Here is a 13,966-nt window from a genome sequence, read left to right as displayed (position 1 = left end):
GGGAGCCCTGTCCTGCAGATGGGGTGACATTTGTCAGGCGCCATTCCAAGGAAGTTATTATCACCTTCCCAATCCTAAAATCAAACCTGGGGGCAAGAAAGGCAGTACCTTAAAGTGCTAAGGAGCACACTTGGTTTTTGGAATTTACTATAGGTTGTTTGGCTAACAACCCTTCCCCCCCCACACACAGACACATACTTGAAGGGGTGATGGTGAAAAAAATACCACTGGGTGATGCCCCCTTTCCTCTGAGACAAGAGGCTGGAGTCTGGCTAGGGGGAAGCAAGAGACTAAATTTATCTGTATCTGACCACAATTGGGAACTAAGGCCAGCTGCGTCCCCCTCCAGGACACCGCAAACCAGTTTTCATTCTCACGAGTCAAGCCCCAGTGGTTGGGGAGAACACTGGGTTTACAACACAGACTGGGCCCCAGAGCAGTGCCTGGAAGCCAGATTTCCCCGCCTGGTGAGCTTTGCCATGGGGCCAGACTCGTGGTCCAGACGCCTGCGTAAAGCACAACGCTTACTCTTTAACTCTGTGGTTTCTGTTTGGAAGCAAAGGCCTGCTTGCCTCTTCTTTGCAAGCATCGGTTTTCTAAAAAAAAAATCTGTCTCACTTTATTTTATTATATTTTTTTAATTGAATCACCATGTGGAAAGTTACAAATCATTCAGGTTTAAGTCTCAGTTATATAATGCTCGAACACCCATCCCTTCACCAGTGCACATATTCCACCATCAAGAATCCCAGCATACCTCCCCTCCCACTCCCATCCTTCCGCCTGTGTAGCTCATAATTTTCACTTTACTTTCTCTTTACTTTGATTACATTCAATATTTCCACAAAAAAACTCACTATTATTGTTTGGAGTTTCCCCCCAAAAAATAAGACCTGCTGAAAAGGAAGCATTTGATAATTCGTTTTCCATTGCTGAGAATGAAGAGATATGAGGTCGTGCGGCTGATTTCTGTATTTTAGTATTTTAGTAACTACGTCCAGGGAAATTTCTGCCAGAAATTGCATCATTGCAAGCTTGTACCTCTCTTTAGTGGTCCTTGTAAGATGGCGGTCGCCACGCCTTCCCCCTGCCGCCCTCTCCCGCCCCCCGAAAGAAAAAGCCAAGAGAGAAAAACCTTTCCCCTCCTGGGGCGGCATGGGGCCGTGGCTTAGTTCGCAGTCTAGAGACATTTCTGCAAGAAGCTGCTGGTACCAAAAGTAGTTTAGCTGGCCTCTGGGATCATGGTCATCCAGCAACGAAGAGGCCGCACACGTGCGGTCACTCGGGTCACATCTCAGCGGAGGTGGGGGGCGGCAAAACCGAAACTTTCTTATACCCCTAATGGTCTCATTAATTCTTTCACAGCCCCGTGCACACGCTCCTCTTCCCCGACCATTTATATGCTTTCTGCTGGCCTTAGGGGCTGCCCGGAGGGACACTTGGCCCAAGGGTTCCAACACGGGACCCTAGAATGCAAAGCCTCCATGCCGGCCTTGTCCTACCATCTTTGACAAAGTTTGTATCAGATGCCTGTGGGCCAGAGAGAGCTCAACAAACAGGCTGAATGCATAGTTCTGAGCGCCCGGAGCCACATGGACGTGGAAATAAAGGCAGCAATGACCCCAGCCCCTCAAAACCAGGAGTAGCCCCTGAGCAGCTCTGGGCACGGGCCTGAAACCAAAGCCTCAACAAATTAGATATTTGTTTCTGGGCTGGATGGCTGGGTCTCTGCCAGGAGATGCTCTAAGCGGTGGCGTTTTTTCAGCCCTGTCCGTGAGACCTCCAGCGTCGAGCGAGGCCTCCTTCGGGGAGATCTAGATCATAAACAAGCTAGAGGAACCATAAAGCATATTAGCCACCTGCTTAACAGAGGCAGGGAAGACCATTCTTAAATGCTGAGAAAAAATGGTACCCCTGAAAAATGTCCTCGAACCCAAGAAATGCCGGGACTGCCTTTCTTAACTTGCTTTCAGCAGGATCCAAGGGAAGGTGAAGCAAGGAAAGGAAGGGTTACAAGGTTACTTAGATGCTTTGTAAGCTGCAAATGGGTAGTTTCCAGGCCAGGTGATTAACGAGGCCATTGTAAAGAATAAAGAGAGGACAGAAAAGACAGCTCACAGGTGGAGACAGGCTTGGCAAGAGCCCCCCTGGGTCCCCGGCATCATCTGGGCCCCTGAGTTCCAGCATGAAGACTGACACCCCCAAGCAGAGTCAGAAGTGTCCATGAGTGTCACTGAGTCTGGCCCACAAATAAACAAAAGCATATTTTTAAAAAATAATGGATTGGGGCTGGAGTGATAGCACAGCGGGTAGGGCGTTTGCCTTGCACACGGCCGACCCGGGTTCAAATCCCAGCATCCCATATGGTCCCCTGAGCACCGCCAGGGGTGATTCCTGAGTGCATGAGCCAGGAGTGACCCCCGTGCATTGCTGGGTGTGACCCCCCCAAAAAAATAAGTAATGGATGAACTGTTTCAGAAAAAGCAGCACTGATTTGTCCCTCCGGGATATTTCAGTAAGGCAGAGGACAATGTGAAAGTGCCATCGCTGAAGGTAGAGAAAAAAAGGACAAAGAGAAAAGCCCCAGTCTGCAGGAGAAAGTTGTGTCCAGAGACCGAGGTGGAGGAGAAATCTGGGGGTGACGCAGTTCCTAAAATCCAGCCAGGATTGGTGGCACACATCAGCCGATCAGAAGGAATATGAAATGTTTTAATTTAAAAATAACCAGGCTGGGGATTAAAAAGGCTTACAGACAAAATTAATCAAAAGAGGTCACTGCACAGATAGATCACAGTGAATTTTTAAGATCTAAGCATAAAGAAGGATTTCCTACCAGGATGGAGTAAGACAAATAATCTAACAGGTTGCTTTTGAAGAAAGGAAGGTAAGATTGTATTTATTTCTCTTTCACAGGCCCCAGTGCCAGAAAAGGAGGAATAACATTTAACGAAAGACCAAAAGAAATCAACAACCTGGAGTTGTGATATGATTAATTCATTACTTTGGTGAAAAAAAAAATCATTGTGTCCTGAATATCTAACATTTCAGAAACACTGTCATCTACATTCAAAATCAAGAAAGGAACAGAGGAGGGGAAAAAAGAACCAAAGAATTGGAAGGAGATCACTTACAATGATAAACATCAGTCATTCTAGTTAATTCAAATGATATTTCTCCATGTGTAAGCAAGACCATAATTCATATTAAAACAAAAGCATCTTCAAAGGAGAAAGCAATAATAACTGAATACAAAAGTCTTTTTCCATATGTCAAATTAGTTTCTATATATATGGACGAAAGGCCTAAGCAGGTTAAAGTGAGAGAGGTTCACTTATCTTGGAATAGACATATCAATAATTTTATCAATTCAAGGGCAGAATCAATAAAGTAAATAGGTATAAGTGATATTAATACCAAGAGATTAAAAATCATAAGTGAAATAGGCATAGGCAATATGAAATATCAGCTCTGTGAGAAAATCGGTTTAAATGCTGGGTAAATAGCACTGTCGTAGCACCGTCGTCCCATTGTTCATTGATTTGCTTGAGTGGGCGTCAGTGACGTCTCCATTGTGAGACTTGTTATTGTTTTTGGCATATCGAATACGCCACGAGGAGCTTGCCAGGCTCTGCCGTGTGGGTGGGATACTCTCAGTAGCAACCTGGAGGAATTGAACCCGGGTCGGCCACTTGCAAGGGAAATGCCTTACCCACTGTGCTATTGCTCCAGTCCACTGGGTAAATAACAAGTTTGAATTTTGGATATTTATAAGCTTCTTTTAAACTAATAAAGAAAATAAGAAATAGAAATGCAAAGATAAATAGCCAATTTAATAAAGAAAAATAATGTAAGTGGCCATCAAATACCTTAAAAATGAAATGCTAACCAAAGAGATACAAATACCTAAATAAAAAAACATGTTCAATGGGTGAGACTAGAACAAATGAAATTTTAACACAAGCTGAGTCAATGGTCACTCGAATAATAGTAAAAAGAGTGAGTGGCCTTTGGAACAAGTCCCATAGGTGCACAAGTCATAGCAACACATTTTTTTTTTATAAAAAGCACTTAAAATTTGTATGTGCCAGGATCTAGCCCTCCAATATTTGGAAATTTCTCTGATAAAAACCAAGTCTATGTTCAGGGCTACAGATTTGTTCCCTTCAGAATATAACTCAAAATCAGAAATTATAAATAATTTAAGTATACAGAAGAAACAAACAAATCAGCTAGGGTGCATGTATATGTTCAAACACCATATCTGAACTCGGTGCTGCATGCAACTAAGCCCTGGCAGGCACCACAGCTAAAACATGGGCAAGAGTCTCCGTGAGCATGTGTGAGTCACATGACTCAAGCATGTGATTCCCAGGGAGCATGTGGGCTGTGTGCAAGCACCACAGCCAAGCACGGGCTACATCTGATCATCACAACACTTGAATCATGAGAGAGAGGGAAGGAAAGAACTGATGAATGAACAAATTTCAATTATGTATTCAAATACTCTTGACAGATATTGGGCTGGGAGAAGCTTAAGCAGCTGGAGCATATGTGTTGCATGCAGCAACCCAGGATTCCATACCCAGCACCACACGGTCCCTGAGCAATGCTAGGAGTAACCCCCACTGAGCACTGAGCCAGGAGAAGCCCCAGAGTATCATTTGGGAGCGGCCCACAATCCAAAAGGAAAAACTCGGATGTTGATAAGAGGAAAGTTACTAACCCCTATCAAAATCAGCAAAGCAAAATTACTAGAAATATGCATGCAATAAATTAACTGGAGGCATCTTTCAGGGGTTGGAACAATGGTGAGGTTTTTGCCTTTTCCGGGTGTTCACCTAGAAACACGCAACACATCTCTGCCACTGTAGCACCTACAATATTCGAGGGGGTGACAACACAATGGACTCTCGCCCTCCCAGCCCCAAAGCCCACACAGGAACAATCAAAGTACCATGCAGTTTGGGCAGGAAAGATTATGGGGGGTAGGGGTGGGACTTCCCTGGAGGAGCAGAGAAGAGGACATGGGATCGAAGTTCAGTCACTTCTAATAAATCAAATTGGGACCAATGAACCACCTCATTCAAAAAAAAAGTTGTTGTGATTCCTAAAGTCCCAGCGCACCACAGGCCCCTGGATCATCAGATTGACAGTTCAGACAGACTCTGAATAACCCGGCTCAATCTTACCCAGCAGAAAAATCAGCTCCCGCTAGCTACACAGACTTGCTCTGTCTCATCCACTCATCAACCTCACAGTACTCAATCTCTCCTTCCTAAGACTTAGACATTTTGGAACTCATGATAGTAAGACCGGATTTAATGGCTTCCCTTCAGAACCAAAACTGAAATTGATATTATTGCAGAAAATATTAAATATTTTTCTTAAAAACTCCAATCATTTGGAAGAAGTTAAATTCTCCTACCTAATTATGAATTAAAACTTTACTTGTTTGGGGCTGGATCGATAGCACAGTGGGTAGGGCGTTTGCCTTGTACGCGGCCGACCCGGGTCCGATTCCCAGCATCCCACATGGACCCCGAGCACCACCAGGAGTTATTCCTAAGTGCAGAGCCAGGAGTTAATCCCTGTGCATTGCAGGGTGTGACCCAAAAATCAAAACAAAACTTTGCTTGTTTAATTATAAATTACCTAATTTAAAACTAATCATAATAAATAGATTATCAATCATTAAACTTAAAAAATAATCAGAACATTCTGCATCCAAATTTAAGGAACAGATCCAAAGTGCTATTCAAAGAAAAATTCATAGCAGTAAATATTTTTTGTTACAAAAAGGGAGGGAGTCAATAAATAAATCAAACCATTGCTTGGAGAAAACTAATATTTTAGCCAATGAAAATCATGAAAAGGACGGAGAGCATATACATATTTTGGAATTGACAAACAGAACTTGTCAATCGTGCGGACTTATTGGGGAAAATGAGCAGACTGATGGCGTAGTGATGCGTATTCAAAGGAGTCCTCCACTGTGGGGTCATATTTGGAGAATGATCAGTGCACTTGTCTCTTTCGGCTTTGACGTGAATTTTCTGCACGCATGCTGATGCAGCCTTTGGGGGAAATATGGAGACCAGAACTTCTTGCTGCAAGCTTGCAAGGAGAAAGGCTGCAGTTCCATCCCCCTTCACGCAGTGAGTGGGCTTGGCTACAGCTCCCGATCCCCCACCCCCTTCCTCTCCTTTAACCACCCCTGGAGTTTGCCCACATCTTTGACTTCTGGATCCTACAGCTTACCGCCGAGGCTCAGGTTCGTGTGAGGAAAGAGGCCATGAGGAGGCGGAAAGCCTGCACATGCCCTGCCTGGCACGAGAGGAAAAAGAGAGATGTGGAAGGCGGAAAGCGTGGGAGAGAGGGAACTTGGACCCTCTCCGGTTAGCACCGTGAAAAGAAATCCTCTTCTGGGCCATCTCCTGTCCAGAAATTAACTTAGAGCAGGTCACAGCTATTGTTTCTTTGGGGGGAAACGGAGGCATGAAGAGAAAGGTGCTGATTCTCTTTACGGAGCCTACCCAGGCCTTGGAAGTGCTGGGGGCGGAGAGGCCACAGGCAAACGCTGCCAACCCGGCTAGGGCAGCCCCCACAGGGAAACTTGAGCACTGTCGAGAGCTAATACCCGAGGGAGCTCAGGTGAGACCAAGAGCAGGAGTGGGAACTGCTTCCTAAGCTGGCTCCCCGGACGGTGTTTGATCAGCCAGCCGGTGGAAAATGGACATTACGGGGGAGATCAGACGAGCCAAGGATAGCATGGTCATGAACTCCAAGTCTTTTTTTCTTGGGGGGTGGGGGAGAGTGCGGGGGAAGGGCCTACACCTGGTAGCTCTCAAGAACCCCTTCTGGATCTACGGTCAGCATCCGTAGTCCGGGCAGTGCTCGGGCACCGTAGCTGGCGCTGGGAGTCAGACCAGAGTCGCAGCCACATGCAAGGCAAAAGCCTTCCCGCCAGCCCACAGCCCCAGCTCTCCACTCCACACCACAACACTCGGCCCTTGCCCTGACATCGCTGTCACCTTCAAGTAAGAAGAGATGCTGTATGGGGTGTGAAGACTGAGGATCACACACACGCATGCGCACACACGCGCACACGCACACTCATGCACGCACATACGCACGAATGCACGCACATACGCACGAATGCACACACATACGCACGCACGCATACACGTGCACACACACACGCAAGCACGCACGCACACACACACATTTGCGCCTGTGGGATTCTGGATTCACATGCCAGCGTCTGATTCCTGGCTCCACAATTCCATGACTTTGGGCAATCTCCCATGCCTGTTCTCTCGGCTATCAAATGAAGCTAATAATCATTTCTGAGAAGCTCACTGGCCCGGGAGAAGGGCCCAGTCTGTTGGCTACCCTCACCGCTCATAGCACTCCTTAGCTCCCGCGTCAGAACAGCGTTTCTCAACCCAGGCCACGAGGAGAGGGTGGGGGGACAGGCATGGTAGAATATGGTATCAGCCAGTAGGATGGCAGGAAGTGGGGGTGGAACGGAAACAAGGTCAGAGAAGGCATGGGGAGATAAGGGTTGGGAAAGGCTGGTTTGAGGAAGCTCAGGCCAACAACAGAAAAATTAAGAAATGATCAGTTCTCAAAGAACCAAGTGGTAGGGATGAGACTCCGCAGTCCTGCTGAATCATTAACATCATAAATGATAAAGGGGCTATTGAAAAATCGAAAGCCGGGTTACAAAAAAGGATTAATTTAAAAACTGTAATAACATGAACCACGCGCACACAGGCCAGAGAGAGCACAACAGGTGAGGCACTTGCCTCGCACGAGGCCAAAAGGGTTCAATCCTCGGTGCCCCATATGATCCCCTGAGTTCTGCCAGGAGTTATTACTTCTAGAATGGAGTGATTCCAGGAATTCCAAAGCCAGGAATAAGTCCTGAAACCCTAAGCATTGCCAGGGGTGACCCCCAAACCAAAATAAAGAAATAAATCATTAAAAGGACCACATTCAGAAAAAAAAAAAGATGACTTGGGTGTATTCACAAGAAGTATGGCATGTAACAAAAGAAATATGGCAGAAGAAACGAAAAAGTTCATCAGAGAATTAGCTCAGAAAAGCTCCAGAACTAGATGGTTTAATTTACACATTCATTTCAACCTTCCACCAGCAGCCTCAGGATACATACATCCCAAGGCTCGGCAAAAGGTGGGAAGTTCCCCCACCCGGCATTGCCTGGAAAGCCAGACTACCTGGAGTGCACAACTCAGCAGAAACGGAACCAGCTGGACTGATCTTCCTCTAGCCCGCCCCAGAAGGGAAGTAATGGCAGAATACGGAAGCAACACTCACTGAATCTTCCATGGCCGGAAGGAGCTGGTCCAAACCCATCAGGATCCTCACGTTAGAGAAAGGCACTGAGAGATTATGGGGTGGGAGAGCACAACCAGCAGTGCTCCGAGTTACTCCTGGCTCTGCACTCAGGTATCACTCCTGGTGGGCTCGGGCGGGAGGCGGGGGACCCTATGGGATGCTGGGACTCAAACCCGGGTCAACTGCGTGCCAGGCAAATGCCCTCCCCACTGTACTATTGCTCCCCGTCCATCCCACCGCCTGAAGAGATTGTTTCCGAGACGCTCTTTTCCCTCCCAGATTTCTGAACACCTCCATGTGCTGTGGAATTTGAGGGCAGCTTCATTCCTGCACTTCCCGTTTGCTTTCTGCCCTGGGTGGTGCAGGGGCCACAGCGGGGAGCTGGAGTTAAGCCTGTCCAGAGGAAGAGAGTCCTAGAGCTAAGAATATCCAGAAGGATCCGGAGAGCAAGGGGGAGGCGCAAGAGATAGAAGGAAGGAGCATTCAAACCTGGCGCAACAGCACAGCCACAGGGCGCAGAGAGCAGGCCCGCTGACTGATCCCACCCTTTCCCTAAGCACCGGCCTTAGGCGTGCAGAGGTGCCAACTCCCGCAGCTGACAGTCCAGCTCCTCTCATTCCAGCCCGGACTTTTAAATGAAGGTAACTCCTGACTTCCAAGGAGGTGCTAGATACAATGATTAATAGCAAACAAAACAGAAGCAAACAGGAACCAATCTAGATGTCTAGAAATGGAGTCAGATGATGAGCACTCCCATACAATGGATGATGCAAGCAGCGAAAGCAGTGCTGGAAGGCCAGAGAGACAAGCCCAGGGTGGAAGGTGCTTACATTGCACACAGCTGACCCCGGTTAGGTCCTGGGCACCGCATTTGGTTCCCCGAACACCGGCAGGGTAGACCCCTGCGCACAGAGCCAGGAGAAAGCCTTGAGCACTGTAGGGCATGGGCCAACCCCCGCCCTCCAGATTTTTTTTTAAGCATTTATTTGCTCTTTTTTTTTTCCGCTTTCTGGGCCTCAGCCAGCAATGCACAGGGGTTACTCCTGGCTCTGCACTCAGGAATTACTCTTGGCAGTGCTCAGGGGACCAGATGGGATGCTGGGAATCGAACCCGGGTCGGCTGCGTGCAAGGCAAACGCCCTACCCGCTGTGCTATCACTCCAGCCTCTATTTGCTCTTTTTAAAACAGAACTTAATCTCTCAGTTCAGTAAATAACACCCATAATACTTGTAACACAGCTTCCTTTATACAAATACATACAACACTATAGCAATAATGAAACTAGAAGCAAATAAGAATAGAAACTTCTCTTTAAAGCAGAATCTTAAAGGCCAATGCCTTGTAAGTTAGCAAGTCTAAGGCTGAAATTAGATGCTTTTAAAAATATACAGTTTAGGTAACTTCGCTACAACACTGTAACACTTGTGGGTTTGATAGTCACTGTACTGCACCTCCACCACCCTTCTATGTCACTTAAAATCACTTCTTCATTCCCTCCCTAACTCTCCCCAGCTGCTCAGTGATCTCAGTTTTATGATCCCAGACCAAGGTTCTGTCTTCATCCCCTGCTGCCTACTCCCTTGTTTGTTTCTCCAGAGTGAGATCATCACATGTTTGTCCACTTCCCTCTGACTTGCTCCTCTGAGCACAGTGCCTCAGTGATGCAGCAACTGCCTGGCTTCATCTCTCCTTACAGCTGCGTAGTATTCCACTATGTCTATAACCATAACTGCCCCTCCTTCATCTGCTGCTGTGCCCACTGGCTGGATGTTCTATTTTGGTGCAATGAACACGGGCGTGTGTGCATATCTTTTCAAATTCTTGTTGATGTGTTGGGGACATGTGCATGTCAAGAAGTAGAATCACTGGGTCGTATGAAAACTCTAAGTCTTGCTTTTTTGAGAAATCCCCGCTTTACTTTCCACAGAGGCTAACCCACACCACATTCCCAATAAAAGCGAATAGCTGTTTCCATGACATATTGGTGAAATGTTTAAAATGGGAATATAAAAAAATGAATATGTGCATATATGTGTATATGTACACATATATGTGTATATATACGTGTCTGTATATACACATATATTCGTGTGTATATAAACTTATATACACACATGTGTGTGTGAATGCACAAGTTTTAGGAGGAAAGGCAAACTACAAGTATATAAAGATTATGTATTATATAATAATATGTAAGTGTATAGATACATGCCCGACAGGACCTCTGAGTGGTGGGATTCTGCTTCCCTAGCACCCCCACGCCCCCGTAGAAGGCTCCTAGTATCTGCTCTCTGCACTAAGGGATTACACTGTTTTTAGAACCCACCCGGAAAGGCTTTAACACAAATACCCGTACCTTGGTGAGCGGAAAGAGCAAATGTTCAAGTCAAAACCATTCCCTGTCTCTTGCACACACAGAATTGCCTTCTCGTGTTCGTGAAGCTTCTACCGCGCCATGAAAGCAAGGAAACCCCAACGCGAAGCCTGCCAGAGCCCCGGTCGGAGAAAGCCGGGCCGGCTGCCCCTCGCGGGCTGCACCCGCCGCGCGGAGACCGCGGGGAACTGGGCGCCGACTCGACTCCGGGCTGGCGGCTGCCGCGCGTCCCGGGCTCCTGCGGAGCCCAGGGGAGCGGAGCGAGCGGCGCTTGCACACCCGCGCACACTCATTAGTCTGCCCGTCCCTCTGTGCCTACACACACACACACAGACACACAGACACAGACACACACACAGACACACAGACACACACATACACACACACACACACACACACACACACACACACACACACCACATGCGCTCATTCCGGGTTTTGAAGAGGAGACGGAGTGTGAGGGGCGCTTGCACACTCGTGCACGTGCGCTTGCGCGCGCGTACACACACGTACACACACACACAGATGCATCATGCCATCAGGGCTTTGAAGGGGAGATGTGAGAATCTCGTGCACCCTCGTGCTCTCTCCCTCTCCCTGTCCCCCTCCCTCCCTCTCTCTCCCTCACCCTCTCTCGCCCCCTCCGCCCCTCTCCACGGTCCCGGCTGCACACACGTGCAAGTGACACCTGCGCCCTGCAGGACTCCCGCCGCCACCCCCCCCCCGGGACCCCCGGCGCGTACCTGTTGGTGGGGCGCGGCGGCAGCGGGGTCGCCGGGCTCCGGAGCGTCCTCTGCGTGGCCGCGGTGCCGCGGGGGCCCTCCCGGCGCTGCTCGGCCGCCAGCCTGTGCACAGCCCGCGAGGAAACTAAGTTGTGGCCGCTGGCGGGGACCGCCCGGCCCGCCCGCCCGGCGGCCCCCGCGGCTCGCGACCCCGACGGCGGAATCCGGAGGCTTTCGTGGGCGGGGGCGGGGCGGGGCGGGTTGGGGGTCTTCCCATCTCCGCGGAGAGCCCGGGGTTCGGCCGGGAAACCCGACGGCAGGTCCCGCTCCGCGTCGGGAGCCCAGAGGCGCGGAGGAGCCGTCCGGGAGGGTCCGAGTCCGCGCGAGCCCCGTTGCGGCGCCCCGCGCGCGTCCCCGGCCGCCACCATCCCTGCCCGCCCGTCCGGCCCCGAGGGGGGCTCGTCCCGGGGCGCGGGCTCGGGGAGCGTCGGGGGCTCACCTGGCGCGGGCGGGCGCTTCGGCCGAGCCCCAGAGCAGACGCAGCAGCAGCAGCAGCCCGAGGCAGGCGAGCAGCGCGGGCAGCGCGCCCCCCGGCCGCATCCTGAGCCCCCGGCGCGGGGCGCAGCGCGGGCAGCTCGCCGTCAGGGTGCCCAGCGCTCGCCGCGCCCCCCGACCCGCCGCCGCCGCTCCCCGAGGCGCTGCCCGCGGCTGCGGGCTCCGGGCGCCGCCGCCGCCGCCGCCGCTGCCGCCGCCGCCGCCGCTGCCGCCGCCGCCGCCGCGCGGGGTCACCTGACGGCCCCGAGCGCGTCTGGGCGCTGATTGGGCTCCAACTTTCCCGCGCCGCGGCCCCCGCAGCCCACCCGGTACGCGCGGGCCCGGACGCGCTCGGGAAACTTTGCAAAGTGAGCCCGCGGCGCCCGCAGCTCCGCGCCCGGCACGCACGCTGCAGGGGAGGCGGGGGCGGTGCGCGGGGGGACCGGGCGTCTGCTCGCGCTCGGGTTCGCAGGGCGGGGAGGCGGGGAGGGACGCGGGGCGCGCCAGGCCACCTCCTGCTGGCCGGACCCAGCCCCTGCCATCCGGGGAGACAAGTCCCGCTGATCTCCCCCGGCACGTGTGTGGAAGGCTGCCTTCAGGTCGGAGATGCGCGCCCTGGGCCAAGATGCACCGAATGGGCAGAGTTGGGTCGGGGCGACCAATCCACTGGCCCAGAGGAGCCGAGCGACTTCCCCTCCGACCCTCTTCGCCGCCTGCGCCCCTGCATCCCGATGGCCCCCGGGGCATGAATTAGCATCTCCTTCTGGGCATCCCGGAGCCCGCGGTTAGAGGCTGGCTTTCCAGTGCTCCGGCAGTGGGGCCGCCCTGTCAGCCCGAAACTGCTGTCTGTCCTTCCGTGGCCCACAGACCACGCAAGCCCCAACCCGCTCGGTCTCCCCGCGTAGCTGTCCCCAAGAACCATAAACCCTGTACACATAGTGGCTACACAGCTGTTTCTTTGCCTTGGCAGAAATTGTTTGTTTGTTTTTTCAGAAAGAACCTGAACTTCTTTGGGGAACTGTGCTTTAAGCCTCCAACAGGCTTCATGAATCAAATGTTTTCCGAGTAACAAAAATGCTTCTATTTCAAGTGCAACTGGTGCTGGGTGTGGGGTTGGAATTATGCGCATGAGAAACCATTATTGACAGTACTGCAAACCACAGAATCTCAGTCAATAGCATTTTAAAATAATAATTAAGAAGAGTGAAAATAAATAGCAGGCCAGTGTGAGGGCTTTGTTAATTGGAGGGGGGGATGGCCTCGGGACAGACAACTCGATAAAGTTGTCACCAGTAACTTGTTCACTGGAAAAATTAACAACCTACCATGAAGAGAATGACTATGCTGTCTACTGCCTTTTCTGCTAATTCTGCATCTACTCTTAATTTCCAAGTACTGGATTGCAAACAAAATAGAAGTTTGCACAAAGTAGTTGATCAAGAAATGTTCTGAATCATGGATAAAAACACCTTGGGATGAGGGGCCAGAGAGATAGTACAGTGGGTAAGGCATTTGCCTTGCATGTGGCCAACCCAGCATTCCATATGGTTCCCCCAGCCTGCAAGGAATAATTCCTGAGCACAGAGTCAGGAGTAACCCCTGAGGAGTGCTGGGTGTGGCCCAAAAACAAACAAAAAATACCTTAGGATGAATGGATTCACTACAAATGGAAAGATAGAAAACTTGCAAAGCCACATGCCCCAACCTGATTTCTCAAAGTGCTGTAAGAATATGAGCAAACTAGTGAAGGACAAGTTTCTGTTGCTACTTTCCCCTAAGCCTGGCATTTCCCCAGGAGCCTGTTGCTTATCTGAGTGGGGCATCGTGATATAAGGCTCCATTCCGAGAGTGCTAAAACAGTCAAGTAAATCCAGTGCTGCGTTTCCAAGGGTAGGCGTCCCATTAGGGAAGTGGAATATGCCACAATTATCTTGAAACTCAGAAAGTTGCCTGCATTTAGGAGATAGTCCGGAT

At 50.4% G+C, this 13,966-nt stretch overlaps 1 protein-coding gene across 3 annotated transcripts in view; it reads right to left on the bottom strand.

Annotated features, from left to right (window-relative positions):
• Nucleotides 1-12,185, bottom strand: part of ST8SIA6 (ST8 alpha-N-acetyl-neuraminide alpha-2,8-sialyltransferase 6) — a 118,758-nt gene extending 106,573 nt beyond the window's left edge. For 2 of the 3 annotated variants that reach the window (XM_055147049.1, XM_055147050.1), the window contains exons 1-2: nt 11,958-12,185; nt 11,480-11,581 (exon numbers count right to left, since the gene is read on the bottom strand). In XM_055147049.1, coding sequence (XP_055003024.1) covers nt 11,480-11,581; nt 11,958-12,058 — 203 coding nt within the window. In that variant the 5' untranslated portion in view covers nt 12,059-12,185. Of the gene's footprint in view, nt 1-10,718; nt 10,805-11,479; nt 11,582-11,957 lie in introns of those variants that run through there. The other variant, XM_055147051.1, reaches the window with a different exon arrangement.
• Between the last annotated feature and the right edge of the window lie 1,781 nt (nt 12,186-13,966).

Source organism: Sorex araneus, chromosome 9 (genome assembly GCF_027595985.1).
Source record: "Sorex araneus isolate mSorAra2 chromosome 9, mSorAra2.pri, whole genome shotgun sequence".
Taxonomy (NCBI): domain Eukaryota; kingdom Metazoa; phylum Chordata; class Mammalia; order Eulipotyphla; family Soricidae; genus Sorex; species Sorex araneus.
The sequence above is the reverse complement of the archived record's forward strand: the minus strand, read 5'-3'. Positions and strand labels throughout refer to the sequence as shown.